Genomic DNA, 20,925 nt, shown 5'->3' with positions numbered 1-20,925 from the left:
ATATATATATATATATATATATATATATATATATATATATATATATAAACACATCCATACATATACAATTTGTGTGTGTTCAAGGGTGGGGAAGCTGCAGCTTCTGGGTCCTCAAGTGCGGCCCTTTGAATCTAAACCTTACAGAACAAAAGGATTTGTTGTGTAAACTTGGACTGAGTCAAAAGGCCGCACAGGAGGTCCTAGAGAGCCACTTGGGGACTCCGGGCTAAAGGTTCCCCACCCCCGGCATTATAGACGCACCTATATTTACGCTCTCGCTCGTCTCCCGCCCCTCCAGTAGGCACTAGAATGTAAGCTATTCGTACATAACTAAATGTCTATTCCCTTTACATGATGCAAAACCTATATTAATTAAATTTCTTTTTGGTGATAGAGACTGTGAAACTGCACTAGTTTCAACATTTAGCAAGACAAATTCTGTTACAACAAATAACTCCACCGTGGCAGCCTCTTAGAGCGACTGCTCCCCTCCGAGGCCCCTCCCTTTAGTACAGCCTCAAACCAACCTCGCCCCGCCCCCGCCCCCCTCAATCCCGTCAGGCCCTTGCCTCGAACCTAGTCCGCCTACCCTTGCGAAACTACAATTCCCAAGAAGGATTGCGCTCTTGCGTCACATCACGCCAAGGCGGCCTGAGAGGCGGGGAATCGTTTTTCTTGCGCATGCGTCTAAAGTCACTTCCTTCCCCTCGCTCTGAGCTTCGGTTTGACCTACAGCGACCACAGGAGAAGATGGCAGCTCCCGGCACGTCCGGGATGCTCCAGCAGGTGAGGTCGAAAGAAAGGAGATTCTTCCTCGGGGTGACTGTGACGGGGTCCTCTACCCGCGACGTCCCCCCCTCAGCCCCAACTGGCTTTGTCAGTCGCCCCCCTCCGGTCCCCTGACCCTGGTTCCCCGCCGTCTCTTGCTTCTCCTTGGCTGGAGAGGAAGGGACGCCCTCGGGGAGCGCGAGGCCTTGGCGCCCTCCCTGGTCCTACTCCTCTCCCCCACCGGCTCTGGCGCCCCCGAGGCTCGAGGCTGGGGGTCCCGGAGAGGCCTGGCGGTGCGGTGACCTTGTGGGCTTTCCGCAGAGCACCAGACCAGAGGACGGTGCGGTGTCACCTGCCCTAGGCCGGGCGGAGGAGGTGACTTCCTTGTGGGAGGGGGTGCTGGTTTTGCCGGTGGTTCTTCTCCCCACCCCCGCTTCCATCCAGTACGGCCTTGTGGATTGGAAGGAACCTTGGAGGTCCTCGAGGCCAGCTCCCCCTCTTTTACAGATGAGCATGAAACAGGCCTAGAAAGATTCAGTGACTTGCCCAGGGGGCACACAGCGAAGGGAGATTTGAACCCGGGTCTTCATCCAGCACTCTGCACCGTGGTCTGTCTGTAACTTCTTCTTAATTGATATTTCCGGCGATTTCTTTTCTCCTTAGTCTTCATCTTTCTTGACCGAAGTGTGACATGCTGATCACTTCTTCCTCCAATATACTCACTTTTCTCACAGTGTTTGTGACTCTGCCTCTCACTTGGTGAGACACTGGAGAAAAAAAATACAAAGAATGAAACAAACCCTACATGCAAAGAGCTTATATTCTAACATCTGGCAGGGGAGAGATGAGTGCCAATATACTTTTATTAATTATAGAAGTATATTATATGGTGTAATAGAAGTGTATAATATACTACATATTAAGTAGTACTGCTTAATTAGTAGCAATGATACTTAATATGTCAAGTATATGTTCACATGTATATATGAATACATACATTATGTATAGATTTACGTATACACATATATGCTATATAAAGAGAATATCTATGCATGTAGCCGTACAAAAAAATAATAGCTACTCTTTATATTGTGCTTTTAAAATACCTCATTTTATTTTGGCAGCTCTCCTGGGAGGTAAGTGCTATTATTATCTTCCCCATTTTACAGGTGAGGAAACTGAGGCAAACAAGTTAAGCAACTTGCCCAGGGTTAAAGCTAGTAAGTATGTGTCCAAGGTCCCATTGGAACTCATGTCATCTGACCCCAGGTCCAACATTCTTTCCACTGTGCTACCTAGGCTCATCTTACCATATTATATTCTCGTTTGCCTTTAAAGTATTACTTTTTTTTCCCAGCCATTTTGATTTTCTTGCTTTTGTTCTGTGATCTCTGAGGAATCTATAGAATTTGTTATCTTGCTCCCTTTTTCTTTTAGTTTTTTGGTTCTTGTTCTTTTGAAGTATTTAACATTCATTGGATTGACCTTTTGTTGATTTTTCCATCATTCTTACTACTAGTTTGTCCACTTGGAAGCTGCCATCCATTAGTCTTTTTCTTGCAGCTAACTAGTCTATGCACATACTTTCCTGATGTAAAAATATAAGCTCCTTAAGGTCAGGAACTGTTTAACTTTTTTAAAGTTTGTATCCTCATTTTTTTGTAGTGCCTGGTACACAATTAACCCTTAATAAATGTTGTTAATTTATTGATTAGCAAATCTTGTTGATTCTTTCTCTCCAGTTTCTTTCTGCTTTCTTTCCTTTGCCATCCTACCCTAGCACACAGCCTCATTACCATCTACCAGAACTCTTTGAATAGCCTTAACAGTTTTGCTAAAGGCTTCATTCCTTCCTCCAGCTCACCCTTCATGCCATTTCCCAAATAATACTACTTTATATTGGTAGTAAGATCTGGTCATGTTAATTTTGGGGTTAAAAATCCTTCAGTGTTTATCTCTTATCACTACACAGTTTTAAATCCCTGGACCAGACATTCAAGGCCTCTGATCCACCCATGTCTTATTTTTCAATCTTCTCATTCTCTTCCCCTCCACAAACTCCAAACTTTAGCCACTTTTTTTTTTCTTATTGGAGGGCAATAACTTAAAGCAAGTTGCTCAAGGTCACAGGCTAGTAAGTCTCAAGTGTCTGAGGCTGGTTTTGAACTCAGGTCCTCCTGACTCCAGGGCCAGCGCTCTAGTCACTGTGCCACCTAGCCGCCCCAGCCACTCTTTACTACTTACCATCCCCTGGGTACATGCTATATGTATATGTGCTATATGCTGTTTTCCCTCTGCTTACCCCATTTGTTATGCCTTAAATACTTTCACTTCTTTCCCCTCCTTTCTATACATACAACTGCTGAGGTTTTTTGGATCACCTCAAGTGCCATTTTTTTCCTCAGATATCCGCCTCAATCATAGAAACCTGCGTTTTAATTTTGTATCTCTTATGCACTTATGTATTAATTTGTCTTATATTTATTTTTATATTGCTATATGGACTATGTCCTCATCATCACCAAATTTTTTAGTCTCTTTTTACTGTATACAATGAGTGCTGAATTGTAGCAAATTTTACAGCCAGCTTTTATATAATGTTACTATAGGCATTTGGTTCTACCAGTCCAGAAATAAAGTCTGACAATGAATATATTAATAAGAAACATCTTTGCTCTGTGGTTCAAGGATCTTATTTTCACTGTTGACAATTTTTTTTTCTCAGAATCAAGGCCCATTGTGCATATTACCAAAATATACTAGTCTTTATTTTCATAATCTCATTTAGATTCTTCAGCAAGAGATTTTATCTAGTATTTAGAATACCACTTCCAGAACCATCCAGTTTCTCCAATTATTTATTGAATTCAGTTTGGCCAGATTGTAGGTATCAGTGCTTATCAGAGTCTGTAGGTCAATTTCAGGGGGAAGGGGGGGGGCTTGAACTTAGATGGGAAATAAATAACATCTTTATTTTCACTTTTAGTTGAAATTTAGTATTTCTTTTAATTATGAACATAGGCAACAAATTATATTCTGAGAAGCTCATAGCTTTTACCAGACTACCAAAGAGTCCAAGAAAGAAAAAAAGTTAATAACCTGTGCTTTAAGAAATGTTAATATAAACCCTAAAGTCTCAAACTGTTTGAAATATACCATTCTTCAAATAACTTACTGTTTCTTTATGTGCACATCTTCACTCCCTCCCAGAAAATTGACCCTGGCTGGATGTTAGAGGAAAGAAATTTTGAAATTACCTAGGGTGCTTCACAAGTCAGCAAGTGCTCACTATATTTAGGTCTAGGGGATTCAAGGACAGAAATGGAAAAATATCTGCCCTTAAGTAGCTTGTGTTCTGGGAGGACAACCAGCATACACAAACTAATTACAAGGTAGTTTAGAAACAAAAAGCAATAGGAACTTGGGGAACCAGGAAAGATTTTACAAAGAAGTTAAATAATGAAGATTTGGCTGTGTTTTTCTATTTTCAAAGTGGCACAAGTAAACAGTACCTTGCGTATTCAGTTTTTCCACAATTTGATTTACAGAATTCTTCAAGTAAACATTTTGTCTTACTTTCTTTTGTCTTTTAAGGTTCGCAGATTCACCACTTCTGTGGGCAGACCATTTGCTAAACTCGTCAGGGTATGTTTATTTAATTACTTGGCTATACTTTACCCTAATCAAGAGTTTGTAACTGTTAACTGGGTTGCAGTATGGTGCACTGAGTTATATTGATTGGGTCTGTCTGTAACTTTGTATTTGATACTTCATCAACCTATAATGCCTATAATGTTCTTTTTATTTTTTTTAAAGCAATTGGAGTTAAGTAACTTGCTCAAGGTTACACAGCCAGTTATTTCTGGGTGTGGTGCTAAGTATCTGAGCCCAGTCATCCCGACACTGGGGGACTGGTGCTCTTACTCGCTGAGCCACCTGATCGCCCCGCCTGTAATGTTCTTGAAGAAAGAAGTCACTCTGCTAGATGATTTCAGTTGTTCATAGGTGGCACTTAATGGTTTTTCAGCAGGTGTATAGCATATTTCAAAATTTTGATTTTCACTATTTGTCTATCAAAACATCTAGGTTTTGTGTGTTTAATTTTAAATAACTCAGGTTTTTATCACAATACTATTTCCATACACAAACCTCTTTGCTCTCCATATTTTTGTTATGCAAATTCCCCGTTGAATTTTTTAAGTACTTACCAGGCTTTGCTATTATTTAATATTTTTTTTAAACATGAAGATAATTATAAGAGTCACGAATTGGAACAGAACCCAGAATCCATTCTGATCCAACTCATACCTGAAAGTGAATTCCCTGCACAACATTCTCCATCCGGCCTTTGAATGAAGATCTCCCACCATCTTCTAAGAAGCTCGTTCCACTCTTTGATAGTTCTAATTACCAAGATGTATTTCCAATAGATAAATAAGCTTCCTGGTAATTTCTACTCATTCCTCCTAGTTCTCTGTTTTGGGGCAAAACAGGTGAAGTGTATTCCATTTCCCACATGACAGCCATTCAGATTCTTTTTATTGCCTGGTAACGCCCTCTGCAACAGTGTAGTCTTAGAGGGGTCACACAGCCAATATGTTTCAGAGGCAAGTCCTGAATCTAGGTCTTGACTTTTGAGATTAGCTTCCCTTTCTAGGCTAAACATCTCCAGCTCCTTCAACTGATTGTCATAGGATATTGTTATTTATCATGAAAAACTAATTTGAGAACTAGGTTTAATAAATAGCCAAAAGATAAGTTAAATTGGACAAAGTGTGTGAGCACTTATGGAGTGATGTCATAAATGTTGTTATAAATAACATAATTTTGTAAAAATAATATTTATAATACCATTAAGACTATAAACCAATATTATGAATAAAATAAATTTATACTTTCAAGGATGTTTCATAAATTTGCTTCTATGTACTGTGAGGGCTGGTTTCTTTTGTCTGTTTTCTTATTTATAAAATGAAAATATTAGACTAGGTTGTTCCTAAAAGTTCCTGATTATTAAATCCTTTTTTTTTTTTTTTTTTTTTAACAAAATGAGTATTTTGGGGCAGCTAGGTGGCGCAGTAAATAGAGCACTGGCCCTGGAGTCAGGAGGACCTGAGTTCAAATCCAGCCTCAGACACTCTACACACACACACACACACACACACACACACACACACACACACACACACACTAGCCATGACGGTGGGCAAGTCACTTAACCCCAATTGCTCTCCAAAAAGGAAAAAATATATATAAATAAATACTTTATTTTTACCTCTGATAACAAGTATGAGTATATTCTGATATATGAACAAGAGTAAAAGGTAAAACAGAATGTGATTATACATGAAGCCATACCTTTCTGATACAGATTTAATGTTCTCTGCAGTCTGGCTCCCATCTACCTTTTCAGACTTATTTATTTCATAATATTCTTCTTAAAATAGTCTATTTTCTGGGCGGCTAGGTGGCACAGTGAATAGAGCACTGGCCCCAGAGTCAGGAGGACCTGAGTTCAAATTTGGCCTCAGACACTTAACACTTTCTAGCCGTGTGACCTTGGGCAAGTCACTTAACCCCAATTGCCCTGCCTTCCCCCCTCCAAAAACAAACAAACAAAAATAGTCTATTTTCCAGTCAAACTGTACTACCAGCCACTCCCCCCAAATTTGACTTTCCATCTCATAATTTTGCACAGGTTCTTCCTTATATATGGAACACACACTCCCCTCACCTCTCCCTTTTAGCTTCCTTTAGTAGAGAGTGCTACTTCTTTGGAAAACCTACCCTGATCTCCCCAGTTATCAGTGCTCATCCTGAAATTACCTAGTATTTACTTTATATGTGTATATGAATCCTCTCTATTAAAATGTAAGCTTCTTCAGGGTTGGAATCTTGAATCACTGCTCCTGGTACATTTATAGCCTTGTACATTATAGGCATTAAATAAGTGAATTGATTAGTATTACATTTGTATGCCAACAGTTATTCAACTGTTCTTCCATTCCATGGGCACCTAGATTTTTTCCAGATTTTTTTGCCCAATATTAGGAATACTTTTATACAGCTGGATCTTTATTTTTTGTTATTTATGTCCTTGGGGATATAACCCTATTATTAGAGGTAGCAAATATAAAAGAGCCCAGAATGAATTGATTGTCTTAGAATCAGAGCATTTTAAAGGTGTAAAAGAAATTTTCTAGTTGGATTTTCTCATTGTCTACATAATGAAACTGAGGCCCAGAAAAGTTCCTTGACTTTCCCGCATTCATAATAATTTGTGACAATGCTAATAAATTGAGGTCAGTTCTTTAACTCTTGCTTGAACTTTCATGTTAAAGTATACATAGCAAAATTTAAAACCTTAACTGATATTGAAAACTTAGTAGTAGCTATCTTAAATAATTTTCTTTCTTCATTTCCTTTTAAGCCTCCAATTCAAGTTTATGGTCTAGAAGGTCGATATGCCACTGCTCTTTATTCTGCTGCATCTAAGCAGAATAAATTGGATGTGGTAGAAAAGGAATTACTCAGAGTAACAGTAAGTAGTCTTTCTGTGTTCTTAATTTGTTTCTAAACTGTTTGTGTGTGTGTTTCACTTGTAATTTGCAAATAATTCAAAAACGTTTGGCATTTGGAATGCATTATGGTTTAGTCTGTTTTAGACATTACCTTCTTTTTGTAGCCTTTATTTTGTTTTCTGTCAATATTTAATTTCATTAGGCAGTTTAATATTTAAAATTAACTACAAATAATCTCTATGCAAGGATTATAGAAATTATGTTGAGGATAGGGCAAAGAAAAAAGTTATCAAGCTAATAAGTACGTATGTGCCAGAAACTGCTAAGAGCTGAGAATAAAAAGGCAGGATAGTCCCTGCTCTAAAGAAGCTCAGGGTTTAATGGGGATACCACATGTAAGCAATTGTATACAAACAAGATGCACACAGGATAGATTGGAGACAAAAGACATCAAAATTAAGGAAGACTGGGGGGAGGTTCCTTAGAGAAAATGAGATGAAGGATGCAAAGGGAACCAAGAGGTGGAGATGAGGAAGGAAGAATTCTAGGCTTGGGGGACGGCCAAAGAAACTACACAGTCCAGAGAGGGATTTTATCTTGTGTGAGAAAGTACCAGGTGACCAGTGTCAGAATTGCAGGGTATGTGGAGGGGAGTAAGGTATAGAAATGGAAGGGTAAAAAGAGGGATCGGGTTATAAAGGGCTTTAAAAACCTGATAGAGGATTTAATATTTGATCTAACTGACCGCTGAGTAGAGGATGGACTAGGGAGGCACTTAAGACAGGGAGACCAATCAGAAAGCTCTCAGAAAAATCCAAGAATGGGAGATGAGAGTGCTGGTAGTGTGAGGAGAGAAGACACAAATGAGATATGTTTCAAAGATATAATCAAAACATGGCAATTGAGTGAGGGGTCGGTGATGACACCTTGGTTGGAGATGGAGTGATGGAAAGTTTGGTGGTGCCCTTGATAGTAACAGGCAAGTTAGGAACTAGGGAGAGATTTCCAGTGAAAGATAATGAGTTTGGTTTTGGACTGCATCCCTTTGGTTTATCCAGTTTAATCTGTTCAAAAGGCAATTGGAGATGTGAGACAGAAGGTCAGAAGAGAAGTTAGGGCTGACCATATAGATCTTAGAATCATCTGAATAGAGATAATAATTGAATCTATAGGAGCTAATGAGGTCACCAAATGAAGTAATATAGAGGGAGAAGATAATACAGAGTCTTGGGAAAACCCCACAGTTAGCAGACAGGACCTATGAAGATCCTGCAGCAAGAGACTGAGAAGGAACTGGTAGTAAAAGGAAGATAAAGCAGTCTCCAAAGTATTGCAAAGTCTAAAAGTCTTTGTAATGTGACTAAAAGCAGAAACCTAATTAGTTTTCACCGAATTACCCAATTTGACAGTTAGGAGTTGATAGTTAACAGGTGTCTGACCTTCCTGGTTTCTGCTTTCCTTTAGGTGTTTGTTTGTTTTCTTTTTGGACTTGCCCAAGGTCACATGGCTAGTAAGTGTTAAGTGTCTGAGGCCGAATTTGAATTCAGGTCCTCCTGACTTCAGGACCGGTGCTCTGTTCACTGTGCCACCCTTTTCCTTCAGGTTTTAGTAGCTAGCTCAAAAAAATGAACTTCAGAGAGGGGCACTCCCAAGTAGGTATTGCTACTTGGAGTCAAGAAAAGACCACAATATGGAGGTGAAAGAATTTCATTTATCCGTCAGTCATGATTGATGAAGCATTTCCTGTGCGCTAAACTCTGGAGACCCAAAGAAAAGTACAAGACGGTCCCGGGCCTCACGGGCCTCACGGGCCTCACGCTTCATTGGAAGCCACCGCAGGGAAGGCCCTGGAGCTCATAGAGACTGGGAAGGGCTTTATTTCGCAGGAATTTGAAGGACACCCAGGAAGCTAGGAGGCTACAGAGCATTGCAGGCATGGAAGACAGAAAATTCCTGGAGCTAGGAGATGGAGTATTTTATAAGAGGACCAGGGTCAATGGAAGTGTCGTGTTGTAGGGTATAAAAATACTGGGAAGGTGTAGGAGGGAGGGATAGATTATGAATGACTTTAATACACCAAACAGGATTTTATATTTGATTCTGCGGGGTGATAGGGAGCCCTTGGAATTTATTGGATAGAGAGGTGGCATGGTCAGATCTGCACATTAGAAAGATCACTTTGACATCTAAGTGGAGAATGGACTAAACATTTTGACATATAATTACAAAGGGAAAATTTATCACCAGAAGTGTAATAATACAGGGAAAAGAATGCTGAATTTGGAGTCAGCAGACCTGGATTCAAATCCTAGCTCTTCAACTGGACAAGTAATCTCTGAGTTCATTTGTAAAATTGGAAGGTTAGTCTAGATGTCCTCTAAGTTCCCTTCTGGCTCCAAATTTATGATCTTATAAAGCATAAGAGTGTCTGATTGGGTTTTTTTAAGTAGTAAGATAAAGAATGTTTTTTTTTTAAATGAATAGACATAAAATTTAATTAATAAATCATTTTACAATTTTTTTGTTTCCTTGTATCTGTGCTCATTTCTAAAGAAGCTTTTTTATTTCATAAGCTAAAAAAAAAATAGGGTCTTCTATTTTTGTGCTCACTAATAAAATTCTTAGAACTATTTGGTGACCTTTTGATAAATTTGTCTTTTTTGATGAATGACTTTTGTAGTAGAAATTTGTAGAAATCTATGGACCCCATCTCAAAATCTTTTTAAATGCATGAAGTAAAATAAATAGGAGTACAGAGAAAACTAAAACAAAATAAGTAGAAAAAAGATGTGTTTTTCCCCATCCAAGGTAACAGATGCTCTGAAATCTATCCATGGTATTTTTGGCGGGGGGAGGCAGCAGGTAGTGTTGTAGACCCTAGTCAGATTAGAAACCCTTCCCCTAGTACCTAGTTGACTACCTTTTTTTGAGAATAAAAAAGAAATTTAGGTGTTCTTGAAGGTGATCATTGGTTTTTTAATAGCTAACCTATATCTTGCAGGTTGTGCTCATTTTGAATGGAAGTGATAAAATTTGTGTAGGAATCCAGGAGGGAGGTTGTAAATACTAATACTGAATATCCAAAAATACAGAGAAACAGAAGGGAAGCTTTAAGAAGCAGGGGCTCTCTTCCAACTATGGAAACTTATATCGATACAGTTGAATGAAAAAGCATTTCTATGATTTACTCAGCATGGGCATGGAAATAGAAAAATGAAACAGGCACTGCTTTCCAGAATTTCTTCCTCTAATCACATATAAGAGAGTTGAGCCAAAGGACTCGGTATAGCACTAACTCAAAATATTAATTTAAGTAATATTGTTATTTTTGTTGTATTAGCCCAATAATTAACATCGCATTACTTAGATGTCTTTATTTCTATAGTGTTTTGTAGTTATATTCATATAATTCTTGTGTTTATTGGTAACTATTCTCCCAGATATTTTTATATTCTATAGTTGTTTTGAATGGAATTTCCTTTTTTTCCATCTTTCCATGCTAGGTTTTTTTGTTGGTAACTTTTGTAGGTTTATTTTATGTTCCAATTCTTTGATAAAGTGTTTTGTTTTGTTTTTAATTAATTTTTAGTTGAATCTCTGTGGCTTCCTAAGAAAACTTTAGAATCTTTGGTAGCACTAGGGATACAAATAGAAAAGTAAAAGTACCAGCTCTCATGTTTTAAGAAGCTTATGTTCTAATGGAGGGTAGCAGGGGAGTGCCACATAAAGAGGCAGGATGAGCTGAAGGGTGGAAAAGAGTTGGTTTTTTGGGTATGGAGGCAGGGCCAGATGGCAAGTAACCAGTGTGGCTGAATATAAAGGAGAAATGAGGGTGATATACAAGTGCATCTTCTTTAATGGCATTATTTGACTTGATAAAGCCATATCTTTTTTTCCTTTTTTTTTCTATGTTGAATACTCTTAACATTCATTTTAAAATTTTGAGTTCCAGATTCTTTCCCCCCTCTTTCACCCATTGAAAAGGCAGGCAATAGGATACCAGTAATACATGTGAAATCATAGAAAACATTTCCATCTTACTCATGATGCCCAAAAAAAAAGGCAAGAAAAGTGAAAATAAAAAGGTATAATTCATTCTTACGTGCAGAAGAGTTCAGTTCTCTCTGGATGTGGATAGCATTTTTCATCATGAACCCTTGAATAACTAAGTCTTTCACAGTTGATCATCGTTATAATATTGCTGTTACTGTGTACAATGTTCTCATTGTTCTGCTCACTTCACTTTGCATGAATTCATGAGTCATTTCTTAGAGCATAATACTATTCCATGACAATTGTTTATCACAATTTGTTCAGCCATTCCCCACCTGATGGGCATACCTTAAGTTTCCAATTCTTTGCCACCACAAAAAAGAGCTGCTTTAAATATTTTTGTACACGTAGGTCATTTTCCTTTTTCTTTATTCTCTTTCGGATATTAACCGAGTAGTGATATTGCTGTATCAAATGGTATACATAGGTTTGTAGCCCTTTAGGTATAATTCCAAATTGTTCTCCAGAATGGTTGGACTAGTTCACAATTCTACCAGTATTGCATTACTGTTCCTGTTTTTCCACATCCCCAGTTTGTGTCCCCAATTTTCCATATCCCCAGTTTGTCATTTCCTTCTGCTGTCATGAAGTGGTAAATTTGCATTACTCTAATCAGTAGTGATATAGGGCATTTTTTCATATGACTAATGAATGGTTTGGTTTCTTTGTCTGAAAATTGCCTGTTCCTATCCTTTGACCATTTGTCATTTGGGGAATGGCTCTCATTATCATAAATTTGGCTGCTACTCCTTGAGCATTGGGGCACCTCCATTATGATCTGAAGGGAAGTTAGTCCTGATGATGATTTCTCAGAAAGAAAGCACCCACTCTTTAGTCATAAGTCTTTCGAAATATATAGTCTTTGTTTAGAAGAATTTAAGTATTGTCAAAGTTCTGTTCAGACTTTGGGGGGGGGGGGCTTTTTGGAGAGCAGTTGGGGTTAAGTGACTTGCCCAAGGTCACATGGCTATTTTCTGTTCAGACATCTTAAAAGGCAAAGTATAATTATTAAAGTACAAGACCCTGTGTTTATACTCTAAATGGTTAACAAAATTTGTATTTTACTTTCAGAAACTTTTGAAGGATCCCAAAATGGTTGACTCTATTATGAATCCCCACATAAAGCGTTCTATTAAGATAAAAGCCCTAAGTGATGTAATAGCAAAAGAGAAGTTTTCCCCCATCACTACCAATCTCATGAGTAAGTATTTGTATAGTCTTTTTTATTTAAAATTACCTTAATAAAAAATATCATACATGAAATATTAAGTGCTTAATAACTAGTTAAGATTTTTGCAGGCCCAGTTCCTATTTTGGTCAGACAGATTTCCTTCATTAGAGAATCCTTTGAACATTAAAGAATTAGATTTTTGTGACCCTCCTCTCCTGGTTGAAGATCAAAATGTTCTAGGGCATTTGTTCTTGGAGGGTGATTTGTGGATCACTGATATTCAGAGAAAACCTATTTGACTTCCCTTCACCCCACCCCTTGCCCTAGCCAACTGTCTTGCATATGTGTTAGATTTAGGTTACAGTGGAGTCCAGAAAAGTGTGTTTAGTTCATTAGAAATCCTAACCACAAATGAAAAGCTAATGGACATGTTTTAATTAAAGTGAGTATTTCATTCTAGATGCTTTGGTGATATTGAAGCTAATGGGAAAATCAGATTGTAGAGTAGATTTTAGTTCTTTGTGCAGTGTTCTTCCTTTGGATCATGTGATAATGGCATTTTATGTAGTTTAAGAAATTTTGTTCTTGAGGTTAACATGAACCTTTGCAGTGACTTGTTTCTCGTGTAAATTAATCGTATTACAATGCTTTTATCTCTTACAGAATTGCTTGCTGAAAATGGTCGTTTAAACAACACCCCAGGAGTCATTTCAGCATTTTCTACCATGATGAGTGTGCATCGTGGAGAAGTAGAGTGCTCAGTTACTACTGCATCTGTAAGTAATGGGTTGTCTTTTTTTTTGCTTTTTTTTTTTTTTGCTTTAATATAAAAACTAGGTTAATTCAGTAAAAATGAGCAAATCGAGAAAGATGGCCTGTGGGAAATATCTTTCATCTTCAGATCAGCTACTTTTGCTGGTCAACTTTCAGAAATACTGGAATTTTGTTGTTACAGAACCCCAGATCATTGTAGAATAAAATTTTTGCAGCCTTCCCTCCTTTTGTCCCCGAAACATTCTAGAGGGAGAAACACTGATAATTAATGAAGATCATTTCTAGGTAGTGAGTGACATGTTGATATTGTTGATAATAAATAATGAGTATTTTCTTATTTTCAGAAACTTTCTTATTTTATTTAGTTTCATAAATGGTTGTTTTTCTTTTTAAGTTTTTTCTGTAGAAACATAGTAGGCTCAAACCTGTTCATGAAAAGAGGCAGTGTGACCATAGATTGAATGCTAGAACTTAAAATCAGGAAGATTTATTCATATAACGCTTTAAAGGTTGCATGGTGATGTACATTATCTCTGGATCTTCACATTAACCCTATGGTTATGTGACTATGGACAAATCATTTTACCTCTGCCTCAGTTATGTTGTCTGTAAAATTGGGTTAATATTTGTAGTATCTCCCTTGGAGGGTTGTTGTGAAGGTCTGATGAGATAATGCATATAAAAATTTTCCATTACTAGTAAATTGCACAAAAAGTAATATTTTTAAAATTCACAATACTAGAACCTAGACAAAATCTTTTGTGATGGAAATAGATTAGGTTGGGAACTCGAGCCTTTTTTTTAGTTTGATGAAATGGACTTTGGACCACTATTCAGACTGTATTGATTCATTTATATGCATTGTACTACTGTTCAAGTCATTATAGGAAGACGTTATTTTTTTCTTAGAGTTAGATTGTGAACCCAGCTTTTTTTTTTTTTAACCTCTATAAGGAATAGAAATTTGATAGACCAAAGAAATTTTGTTGTTACTTTTTTAAGAGACAGTTTAGTGTAATAGCCAGAGTGCTGGAACTTCAATTCAGAGACCTTGGTTCAAATTTTGACTCAGCAACTTAGTAGCTGCATAATCCTTGCTCTGCCTACTCATCCCTCAGATGCCCTCCCAGGTCCCATCCAGCTATTGGTCTATAATCCTTGATGATGCTATGACCTGTTATTTCCCTTTTTGACTACAACTTCCCCTTCTCTACCACCCCTTTTCGTATACCACTAAACCTTTCCTTTTAGTAAAGAAAAACATTTAAAAGCTTTCTGATGTAAGAGCTTCATCTGACATATACTTCACTCCCATCATATTCTTCACCTCTCTACTGAATAGTATTTACTTACCAGGAAAGGTTAGCTCTCTATCCATTGTATGTAGCATGGATGTATGCTATCTTTTCATGAGTAACAATAGATGAGTTTATTTACATTTGTGGATTCCAGATTAATTTCACACGTATGTGAATTGGGAAAATAACTTTTTGCCATTTAGTGACTGGGCCCCTCTCTTTAATATTTCCTATGCAGTAGTGAGCATTAATAAAGTATCTAACAACAGGTTGCACAGTAGTCCACACTGTTGAACATATGAATCATATTAATGTTTTTGCAAGTTTTGATAGAAAATTATACCTTTTTTTCTCTTTGATTCTTGCTGTATTTTAAGATCATAAAATTCTAACTTTCATTTCCATTTATTTTTCTCATTTTTTTTTAACATAAAATGTTTTCTTTGATTTCATCCATCTTAGGCATTAGATGATGCAACTCTTTCAGAATTAAAAACAGTCCTGAACAGCTTCCTAAGGAAAGGCCAAGTCCTGAAAATGGAGGTTAAGGTAGGTTTTAACTTGTCATTTTTTTTCCTCAAAGCAGTTGAAGCTAACAAAAATAGTAGAGAAAAAAATCATAAAAATGAAATTTAAAATGAAACAAAATATATGTGTTGATATATTTAACTATATCATGTATATAAAAAACCTGGTTATCTTTCAAAACCAAATGTTCTTAGGTCTCCATATAAAGATTTATATGATTTACCGGGTAAATTATTGTTTTATTCTAGTAATAATGTGTATTTTTTTAGAAATTGTTTCACATTTGCATTTAATGCTTCTCAAAGTGCTTCCAGAACCATTATTTTAGTTGATGAGTGGAATAAGGCCAAAAATGCACATTTTTCTATTTTTTTAATATGACTCTTTAATATGATTCTCTTCTCAGACTGACCCTTCAATCATGGGAGGAATGATTGTTCGTATAGGAGAGAAATATGTTGATATGTCCGCAAGAACCAAGATTCAGAAGCTAAGCAGGATTATGAAGGAAGCTGTTTGAAAGTAACATTTTTCCACAGTTCATCAATGAAGCTTCCAAAACTTGTGGAAACAATAAAGTACTTGGAAATTTTCATTGTGGTAATATAATTGAAGTATGAAATGTCTTGAATTATCCGCTGTTATGTAAAGCCAATGTGATTTGGGTTTAACGTAGCCATCTGATTTGTGAATGAAATTTTCCTAGATTTTTGTCACAAATCTGTCTGTAATCTACCTTGATGAGTATCCATAGTATATACATGACTATAACAAGTACAGGGAATATATTTTTCCCAAGGATTACGCCACTCATTTAAATGCAGCAAATTTTGTGTAATGTGTTGTTTCATCTCTTTAGCTTGAGCATGGGTTTATAGGCTAAAGACAGGCAAATGGAAAGTAAACTGGTTTGCTTTTAGGAAATCACAAAGTTGTCTTAAAATTGTTTATATGACATCACCTTCATTTCTGCATATATGTCTTTCCTACTTCTACCCAGAACTGTTCCCTATAAGTTATTTTTAAAAAGCAATAGGAATGGGGCGGCCAGGTGGTACAGTGAGTAAGAGCGGCAGCCCCAGAGTCGGGAGACCTGGGTTCGGTTCCAGGCTTAGATACTTAACACCCACACAAAATAACTGGCCGTGTAACCTTGAGCAAGTCACTTAACCCCAATTGCTTAGAGGCAGCCAGGTGGCACAGTGAGTAAGAGCGCCAGCCCCAGTGTCGGGAGACCTGGGATTGGTTCTGGCTTCCGATACTCGGCAACCACACAAAAATAATAATAACTGGCCGTGTAACCTTGAGCAAGTTACTTAACCCCGATTGTTTAAAAAAAAAAAGCAATAGGAAGCAGTTTAGAAAAAGTAACAACTACATCAGCCAAATGTGACAGTATGAAATATTCCATTCCCCTCTCCCCACAAAAGCAATGAGGGAGGTGTATGTTCTCATTTCTTACCTTTTTTTAACACCAATATTAAGTGATGTTAAGAGTCAACCAAAGGGCAATAGAGAAGTAACATAATGGCTGTAAGGAGAGTGCAAAAACACTACAAACAAAATTATTCAAGAGAAGGTATAATTTAAGAAGATTGGTTGGTCACATAAAAAGGAATAACTAGGGAGCAGCTTTTGTTTTGGTATTCTGATGGCAAGAGAAAGTAAGGAAGGCCCTCAGCATCTTGGGTGGCCCTGTAGTGATCATTTATGGAAAGACAAAGATTTTGGGTTTGAACCATAGGACAAGTCCATCTTTTTGCTCTTATGGTATGCAAAGTATTTGGGGTAAGCAATTTTGATAAGGTTTCATTTTGTAGCAGCAGTGATCACATATGTGTGCACATGTGTTTCAGGTAACACTAGGCTTACTTGGAAAATGTGACTGACCAGATGAAACTGGTTTGAGCTGCTTTCTTCACCTTTAGTTTTCTGCCAGATGAGTGCTAGATTTCATTCTTTCTTTTTCTTTAGTTCTTTGGTTTTATGAATGAATATTACTCCAAAGGAATGGGCTAAATTTATAGCTATCAAAGAGCACACTTCGATAACCATTCAAGATACTGTGTTGGCTCTTGGCGTGGAGAAGTCAGGCATTTCAAGGATCATTCAAGCTCACAATGAAACAGGATCAGTTATACCTAAGATCAGAGTTGACTATTTTTTTTAAAAGCCAAAAACAGATGAATTTGTTACAAAACAGCCTAATAAATAATAGCATTTATATAGTACCTTAACAGTTTGCAAAGCTCTTAACAAATATTGTCCTCAGAACAATCTTGTGAGGTAAGTGGTGCAATGGGAAGAGGGCAAGGACCATAGTCAGGAAGACCTAAGCTCAAATGAAGCTTCATAGACTTAGCTGTTTGACCCTGGGCAAGTCATTTAACCTGTTAAGTTTCCTCAGCTGTAAAATGAAGATAATAGTATCTACCTCTCCAGGTTGTTTTTAGGATCAGTTGAGATATTCATAAAGCACCTGGCATCTAGGAAGTGCTTGCTTAATAAATGCTTATTTCCCTCCTGTTTTACAAATGAGGAGACCAAGGCCTAGAAGTGACTTGTCCACAGATCAAATTTGAACTTGGGTCTTGAAAGGTCACTTTTAAAAAGCAACTGCCAATCTATGCAAACTATGTATTTAAAAACTTGATATTGGCAAGACAATTCAAAGACTGGACGACTGAAGATTGGAAAAAGATAAATTTTTACTGATGAAAACACTTTTTTTCCAAGTATATGCCAAAACTCTTGTCAAATGTCTAGGTGAACCTAGAAGACCATGACATCTTCAGTAGATTCTTAAAACACCCCAAAAAGTGTTTCAAGTTTGTTTTACTTATGATAAATATATTGATATATAAATTTGTGGAGTCAATAAGCATTTGTGCCAGGCGTTGCTAAATACTAGTCATCCAAGTCAAAAACATTCCATATTCTCAAAGAGCTTGCAATCTAATGGAGTAAATAAATGTGTAAATAAATAACTGTATAGACAAGATACATTAAGGATTATTTCCAGTTTTGTATTCCCAGGGTCTAGCATAATGCTTGACCCAGTAGACTTGTCATCTTATTAGTATTTATATAGCACTTTGAGTCTCACAAACTCAAAGGCCCTAATCAAGGCTAGACTTGGGAAAATGTACTGTTCATTTTACTTATCCAATGTGAAATCAGGTATATTTTTATTTAATAAGGGACTAAAGGACATGTCAAAATCTCATGAACTTTGCTAAATAGTGAAAAAGAACTGAGAGCCACAAAAGCACATGTGGGAATTATACTTTATCCCAGTTAATTTGCACTACACTGTATATGTTATTGATGAAATCCTTTGTATTTGTAGTGTTTGCAGCCTTCTCACATTTAACATGCCTTTCAATTGTCTTTTGGAAGAAGGAACCTCAATTATTTTTTTGGAGGCTGTTGCATTCCATGGCTGGCAGCCATATAGTATCAGTGGAAAAATAATTGCTTTTAAACAGATAGCTCTTTGTTTCAGGAAGAAACTTGAGGTCATTATATTTTTAAAATTTGGCAATTTTACAGAGATAATCCAGTTTGTTCCTCCCATTTCTGTTCAGTTCTGGGCTCAACTCATTCATTTGCAATGTCTGTTATTCATTCATTCATTCAACAACCATTTATCCAGCACCACTATCTTGGTAGATAAAGGGCATACAAAAACTGTGCATGCATGCGTGTGTGTGTGTACACACCATCCAACTACATTAAGTGTAAAATTGCTTCATTAAGAGAACATGAAAAAAATTTTGCTCATAAACCATGTTCCACACAATAGAACTTTAGTTCAATCCAGATATAAGTGGGAAAAGTCACAGTGGCATTATTCAGTTAGAGCTTCCAAAGTGTATCCTTTAACCCACTGATCCCACTTCTAAGACTGCATTCTAAGCACGTGATGGACAGGACAAAGTCCTCTGAGCAAAAATGTCCCTAACATGATAGCAAGAAAAAAAACTGGAAACAACCCATGTGTCCAACAACTTTTATTTGTAGGTAATGGAAAATTATGATACATGAGAAATGACAAATATGAAGAACACAATGAATGAAAATGGGAGCAAAATTATGTTATGATCTATGTCCAAGGATGTTGCTGAACAAGCTTGAACAGCTCATGAGAGCCAAGTGTTAGTATTTATACCTTAGAAATCAGCAGTGTGCAAATTGACTTTTGTTGAGCAGCTAGGTGGCACAGTGGTTGGAGCACTGGGCTCTGAATCACGAAGACTCATCATGAGTTCAAATCTGTCCTCAGATACTTGCAAGCTGTGTGACCCTGGGTAAATCACTTAACCCTATTTTTCTCAGTTTCTTCATCATATGTAAAATGAGTAGAAGGTAATGGCAAACCACTGCAGCATCTTTGCCAGAAAAACCCTCCCAAAAATGGGGTCACTAAGAGTTGGATACAACTCAATAGCAGTTGTTTTGTTTATTGGCCTTAGACTTAAGAAAGTAATGGAGAAAATGCTAATTATGCAGATTAAACTTCAAAGTGTCAAGTAAATGCTTTTTTTTTTGGAGGGGGGAAGGGAGGGCAATTGTGGTTAAGTGACTTGCCCAAGGCCACACACTAGCTAGCTAGTAAGTCTCAAGTGTCTGAGATCAGATTTGAACTTAGTTCCACCAGACTCCCAAGGTCAGTCCTCTATTAACTATGCCACCTAGCCGCCCCTGAGTGAATGCTTTTTTAAAACTGTTTGAGTTAACTTGTAAAGCATTTACCAGCATCATATGTAAAATATATAAGTAATATCTAGAAAAAGTGCTTTGAGAAATTTGAAGAGAGAACTTAAAGCCAGGGATGTTAGAAAAGACATTTAATCGAAGAGGTGACACTTAAATTGGACTCTGTGGCTCTGTTCTACCTTATAAAACCTCATTTTCCAGTGGAGGAGTGGAAGGCGAAAGTGACTGGTATCTTCAGAAGTATCATTTGATCTCAAGTTACATGCCTGTCACTAATTCTAAGTTTCTAATTCAGTTTAAAAAAATACTTCCTCAGCATAGAACCATGTTATTTGCATGGGGGGGAAAAAGTGTTAAAAAGGCTAAAATTTAAAGAAGGAGAAAATCAACAGCATAGTTTAATTCCTAAGCCCAAATCTTATTTTTAAAATTTTAAACAAAGGGGGCGGCTAGGTGGCATAGAATAGAGCACTGGCCCTGGAGCCAGGAGGACCTGAGTTCAAATGTGACCCCAGACACTCAACACAAAAAAACTAGCCGTGTGACCTTGGGCAAGTCACTTAACCCCAATTGCCCTACCTTCCCCCCTCTAAAAAAAAATAACAAAAAAAATTAAAATTTTAAACACATTTTGTTAGTATCTTTCATTTTTATACAACCTGCATTTCCCAATGTACTTCTTTCCTTTCCCCTCTGAGCAATCCCTTTCAATAAAGAACAAAAAGAGAAACAATACATCAAAACATTTTTACATTATCTGAAGTGTTATACACACATAATTCACCACCTTTCCTGAGAAGGGGAGAGGGAGAAATGATTGCTGAAGCTTCTATTTTAAAAGCTTAACTGTTTCCTCTAGAAAAGAAGTTATCTTCACAGCGAGTAAGAGCACCAGCCCCAGTGTCGGGATGACCTGGGGATCGAATCTGGGCTCAGACACTTAGCACCCACCCAGAAATACCTGGCCGTGTAACCTTGAGCAAGTTACTTAACCCCAATTGCTTTAAAAAAAAAAAAAAGCTATCTTTTGACTAATATCAAATTCACTTGGGAGAATAAATTTCTTACTGATTATAGAAAAACAACTTTCAAA

The 20,925-nt window shown here is 37.2% G+C and overlaps 1 protein-coding gene across 1 annotated transcript; it reads left to right on the top strand.

Moving 5' to 3' along the window:
• The first annotated feature begins 634 nt into the window (after positions 1-634).
• Positions 635-15,722, top strand: ATP5PO (ATP synthase peripheral stalk subunit OSCP). Its single transcript, XM_069074955.1, has 7 exons — positions 635-786; positions 4,363-4,413; positions 7,199-7,309; positions 12,414-12,543; positions 13,177-13,289; positions 15,048-15,134; positions 15,520-15,722. Exons 1-7 carry the CDS (start codon positions 682-684, stop codon positions 15,631-15,633), a joined length of 711 nt encoding a protein of 236 aa, XP_068931056.1. The 5' UTR covers positions 635-681; the 3' UTR covers positions 15,634-15,722.
• The last annotated feature ends 5,203 nt before the right edge of the window (positions 15,723-20,925 follow it).

Source organism: Petaurus breviceps, unplaced genomic scaffold (genome assembly GCF_028583685.1).
Source record: "Petaurus breviceps papuanus isolate PSGF00001 unplaced genomic scaffold, PetGlider_PUasm1.0 90897, whole genome shotgun sequence".
Taxonomy (NCBI): domain Eukaryota; kingdom Metazoa; phylum Chordata; class Mammalia; order Diprotodontia; family Petauridae; genus Petaurus; species Petaurus breviceps.
This window is presented reverse-complemented; position numbering and strand designations above follow the sequence as displayed.

Excerpts from the sequence above, each read along its gene's own strand:
- ATP5PO (XM_069074955.1), top strand. The coding sequence starts at position 682 with ATGCGTCTAAAGTCACTTCCTTCCCCTCGCTCTGAGCTTCGGTTTGAC. Across the intron at positions 7,310-12,413 it reads AGGAATTACTCAGAGTAACA|AAACTTTTGAAGGATCCCAA; the intron begins GTAAGTAGTCTT and ends TTTTACTTTCAG. Across the intron at positions 12,544-13,176 it reads CATCACTACCAATCTCATGA|AATTGCTTGCTGAAAATGGT; the intron begins GTAAGTATTTGT and ends TATCTCTTACAG.